This window comes from Egretta garzetta, unplaced genomic scaffold (assembly GCF_000687185.1).
Source record: "Egretta garzetta isolate BGI_Z169 unplaced genomic scaffold, ASM68718v1 scaffold523, whole genome shotgun sequence".
In the NCBI taxonomy this organism is placed as follows: Eukaryota; Metazoa; Chordata; class Aves; order Pelecaniformes; family Ardeidae; genus Egretta; species Egretta garzetta.
The window spans coordinates 1,000,807-1,006,059 of record NW_009259177.1 but is presented as its reverse complement, the minus strand read 5'-3'; the positions used below and the strand labels follow the sequence as shown (position 1 = coordinate 1,006,059).

At 38.9% G+C, this 5,253-nt stretch overlaps 1 protein-coding gene across 1 annotated transcript; it reads right to left on the bottom strand.

Annotated features, from left to right (window-relative positions):
- Positions 1 to 1,839: 1,839 nt before the first annotated feature.
- Positions 1,840 to 2,853, bottom strand: FSHB (follicle stimulating hormone subunit beta). The gene is made up of 2 exons (XM_009635578.2): positions 2,695 to 2,853; positions 1,840 to 2,076 (listed from the first exon to the last, which is right to left on the bottom strand). Exons 1-2 carry the CDS (start codon positions 2,851 to 2,853, stop codon positions 1,840 to 1,842), a joined length of 396 nt encoding a protein of 131 aa, XP_009633873.1.
- Between the last annotated feature and the right edge of the window lie 2,400 nt (positions 2,854 to 5,253).

Below are 5,253 nucleotides of genomic sequence, written 5' to 3'. Positions count from 1 at the left end.
GGATCTCAAAAGCAGACGTGTCAGGCGACCTCAAGAGGTCATTTACCTCATTCCCTTGCCTCATGGCAAATTAACTTTCTGTCATTCCAACAGGATCAATGTGTTCTTAAAGACCTGTAGTGGTCACTAGTCCACAGACCCCACTCTCTCTCTCCCTTCCTTCCCCAGCCCTCTGACAATTTATTTCGGTGTCTGGCTGTATGTTTCCGAAGATTTGCTAGTGACTACTCTGAATCTTTCATTAGTTGTTCTGTTCACTATGAACATGGAGAACTGACTGTTCCTTTTCGCTTTGTAACAGTCTTCAAGCATATAAAAGGTTCCACTAATTTCCCCCCTGCCCCCAAGTGTTACCTTCTGTAAGCAAAACAACCACATTTATTTAAATCTTTTTCTCCTAAGATATTTTTTAGGCTTCTGTCCATTCTTATTACTCTTTCGTGGGTTTTCTCCAGTTTTTCAGTGCCTTGAAGTTCTGTGTCCAAAGCTGGAAATAAAAACTCAGCTGAGGCTCTTGTCATGTTGAGCAGAGTGGTGGAAGTAGGTTCTACTGTGTGTCTTGTAGGGTCTACTCCTTACATTCCTACTTTTCCACAGCAATGTGATACTGTTGACTCATACTTAGCTTGTATAACCTCCAAGTCTTTGGTGCCAGGCTGCTGCTGAACCAGGCGATTTCCCATTTTCTGTCTGTGCAGGTGTTTGTTTCTGATGAACAGCAGTATCTTTTTGTTTTCCTGATAGGATTTCATTCCGTAGGTTTCAGATAATTTTCCATTCTGATTGAGTCAGTCCTCCAGCTTGCTTCCAGACCATCCCAACTTCATATTGGCCATCACAGACTTAGGTTGCTGCAGAACTCTATGTAAACTTCCATTCTCAGAAGGGACTACTGTGAACTACTCTTAAGGCATGTTATCACACCATGTTTGCACTACTGGGATCAGGTGCCCTCTAGATTCATCCCTAAATAATTTGTGAGACTCCTATGTCAGTGTTAAAACGAATCTCATTCTGTTGCATAATGAGAGGAAATGCAGTGTTTCTGATAGGTGGCAAAATTTTCAGAATTGTTTAACTGGCTTAGGATATGTTTACTCAGGTGAAAGTAGACAGCTGATGATTCTTTTTTTTCAAGCTAGCCAGGTATGAACTAGAGTTTGTTATTTGTGTTATTGTGGCACTAAGCCTGAGCTAACAAGCCTTACTGAGAAAGCACGAGAGTTCAGGTGACATTCAATATTTGAACATAGATTTTGGCTCTTAAATAAACACGCTGTTATTATTTACGGAGCATAATGACTATATGAAATATTTTGCCAAAAAAAAAAAAGTCAGGATCTCAGCTGAGAGAGGTTTACAGTCCAACTAACAGAAAGTGAGGGCACAGGTGTTGGTTGTAAGAAAACCAGTGCTGCAAGGCTTCTTAAAATAAGTGCATTCTGAGGAGAGATGGAAAGCAGGGGATAATAAAAGACTTGGAAGTTGGGAGCTTTTTGAAAGCATAGGATAGCATAGAATAAGCTAAGTGAACTAGGCAGTGGAAATACAGGCATACAAAGAATGAAGGTGTAATAGAGAAGAAGAGGAGGCAAGGGCAGAAGGAATTGGAAGCAGCGTTCTATAGACATATGAAAATTATTTTAAGGAACCTAGTGGGTTAAGTAGGGAAGGCCTGAAGAGAAGTTTAGTTGGTAGCTCTCCATTTTGGCCTTAAAAATCTTTGTTTCAATTTTGGCAGGTCCTAAATAGCCTTGCCTGTTATCTTCCACTTAAGCCCGATCAGTACCTTCATTTAGAAGTGAACATGTAAAGGCAAACTGCCACCTCAAGTACCCTTCATTGATTACTTCCATTCTGACTGAAGGAGCAGTAGGATGGCCCCAGCCCTCTCACAGTGCAGTCAGTGCTGTCAGTGTCGCAGGTCTCACAGTGGCACTCTGTAGCTACCGGGTATGAATAAAAAGATTCGGGATGGTCACCGCAGCCAGGGATCTTCACTGTTTCATAGACAACCTCCTTGAAGGTACATGTTTGCTGAACAGATGATACTGGTGGATATTTATATACTGGATCCTGAAAATTACAAGAAGGAAATACTTATTTTGAAATTTGTTATAGGGTGGAATTAAAAATTTTTATAAAATAAAGAACCTGATGTGAAAACTAATTAAACCCATGGGAAAAAATCCCACTGAGATCAAAGGATTTGGATCAGACTCTCCTAATTTCACCTAGATCCTTAGATTTCTCCTTTCAGGAGGACTGATATGGCAAATTTGTGTCATACCATCACCAGACAATCTTGCAGGCCTATTGCTTGATTCTTCAAATTATTTGGAGAGGAGTCTACATAGTAATGGCTGCTTCTTTATTGTATCTGTTTGCAACCGCAAATTGAACATAAGGCAGTGACCCAGATTGTAATACTTTCAACTCTAGTTATACAATACAAATATAATGTGTGCAGCCAGTTAAAGATTTTAATTTTACTAGCATCTTTTCACCCTCCTCTTTACGGCTCAGATTGGCTGTGTATCTACTTTCCTGTCAAATAGCACAACAGTTACTCAACCTGTTCTTTCACAAGGCTCATCCTGCCTATGTGTGTGTTACAGACTGGAGAAGTGGGTTATGCATACCTCACTTGGAATATTTAATTCTGGTACCTGAAATGAAAGTTAAGATTCTCACCCTTGTGAAGCAGTATCCTGAGCACCACGTGGCGTTCACTGTAATACAGAATGCACATTCTTCTCTTTCCACAGCTATAGTAATATTGGTAAGCTGACAGCTGTTGCAACAAATTGCTTTCCAGCAAAAGAACAGCATGTACCAATTAACTGTCTTCATCCTGTGTATAAAGCAAAAAATATATCTGTACTGGAGAAATGTGTATAGTTATCTTCAACAGGAAATGTTTATAGAAATAGGGAGAAATTGAGCCTTCACGTTATCCTCGAGTGGTTCTATAATAGCAAGCTTTCAGAAACATCAGTGAGGACATCATAGGATAAAGCCATTAAATAGATCTATCTGTATGTTTATTGTTAAAGGAGTTTGATTTTCCTAAGTGACTGAAATAGCAGTCAGCAATCTTTGTAGAATAATAGTATCAGAGTACCATACCACTTTCAATGAAATATTTTTATCTAAGTTTCTGTACAGAGAATGTGTCCTGTCTTTAAGGAGAAAGAAAAAGAAGCCAGGGAGAGAAAGAGCAAAGGATAATCTATTTTTCAAAAGCAATTAATTACATACAGTGTTTGCAATTCGAAAAAAGATTTCTAGATCAGGATCTGATGAGAACTTACCTGTGTTCTTCTTGCCTTCCTAGTAATAACTGTTGTGAAAAGCAAGCCCTATGCTTACCTTTTATACTGAATTGTGTGTAATGTATACCTTGAGGATTTGTGGTGTATTAGTGGAGCATGCATTAGTTTGGTACTTGGTGAAAGCAGATTAATGCTCAGCCAGACAGTGAGATCAAGCCTTGTTAAGAGGAAAAAAGGAAAGCAAAACACATTCAGGAAGTTATGGTGAAGGTTACTGTGTCACAGTGTCTTTTTAGAGTTTCACTGGATTTGATTCAGTGGCATTTAGAAATAGCTGAGCCATTCTGCAATTTGAAAGAAGGTTGAGAAGCCTATTTTTTGGGGGGAAAAAAAAAGTTCAGGTGTTTTAACTGTGTTTTATGTCAGCCCTCAAACTGATAGGCTTGGGGTGCAAGCTGGTCCTCTGGTCATTCATAGCAGAGACACTGCTAGAGTGTTTCTTGGCTAATGAACATGTTTGAATTTTTCAGGGTATCAATCTTAATTGCTTTTCTCTGAATTAGGTCTTACCCAGTGAACTGTATATGTACTTGTTTATTGATCTGTGGTCCAAGAAAGCAAGTAGTGTGAGTTTTGTTAAACCATGACTAACTTAACTTTTCTTTACCATTTAAAATACCGCTGTGGTTTTTCAAAATTCAGGTTTCTATCCCAGTATACGCAATCCTGGTTCCTGTCAGATGGGTCACATTTTTTTAACTTATACAATGGATGTCTGTATTGTGGAAAGGACTACGAAGATGTCACAATGAGGCTCCAGATCTGGGTTTTCTGTCAGTGGTCTCAGATCAAGTATTGTCACATTACAGGGAAAATGCTAATATTTTTAACAGACAATCATGCAAACTCAACTTGAATGTATTCCCTAGTTTGTCATGATAATAAAAGATGCTATGAATAGTGGTCTTCTGCTCGCTGCCCTTTTCCTGCATTCACAAGTTAGTGATGTGCGCCTCTTCACCAGAATAATGACAGAGAAATACCTTTGTTGAGCTTCAGATATCACTTCTGGGGAAAATGACTCACAGTAGCACTGTATTTACTATCATCTGCCCAGAACAGCCAGTCTTGCTTTGTTATGACTGTTCTATTATGGTCAGTCTGACTTTTACAGAAATCCATCCACAAATGAAAACTAGGCAAGGGCATGCGGCATTTTATCATGATAAGAAATTCTCACTGGCTTATTAGTTGTCCTGCAGACGGGATACTTTTCAAAATGGCTTTTACAGATGAGCCCTTTAAATGTACCATACCTTCCTGTGGTCCTGCAGACTGGCCATCTGTTGTAGTTTCAGTCCAATCTGCAGTACCTTAATTTGTTAATGAATTTTCTATCACACCAAAATTAGAAAGTGATCTGCAAATTTTCCCTGGACATATCCTGTAGCAATAACTTTGTTTGAATGAGAATTCAGCTCAATTAAATGTATAAAGAAGTCAAGAAAGCAGACGTTTTCCTCTTTACTGATATAAACCCTGTGATCATTTGATAATGGTCTTCTGTGTCTTTTAGTGTCAACAGTCTGTCTTCTCAGAAAAGATTCTCACTTGCCATAAATCAGTAATTCCAGAGATGCCAGACAAAAGCTGATTACAATTAGTTATATCGCTATTGAGGATCTGGCCTTTTCTAAGTCCTAATTTATGCAAATGAAATAAACCCAAATAAACTTCATTTGCAAAGGACAATACAGAAAATATCTAGAGTGCAAGTTTAGCCGCTGCCATACTGTTCCTTTCCTCCCCTAGTTCCTTGTTCTGGCCTGCTCAGCCTCCTCACTTGTGGCAATGCAAATTAGGGAAATGATTCCAATTAAAAGGAAAAAACCCAACCCAGCTGTCTTTTACAGCATTGCTGTTAATCCTTATCAATTTGTTTGCCAAGGAGATAAACAGCTGTAGCAGTGTAATTGAT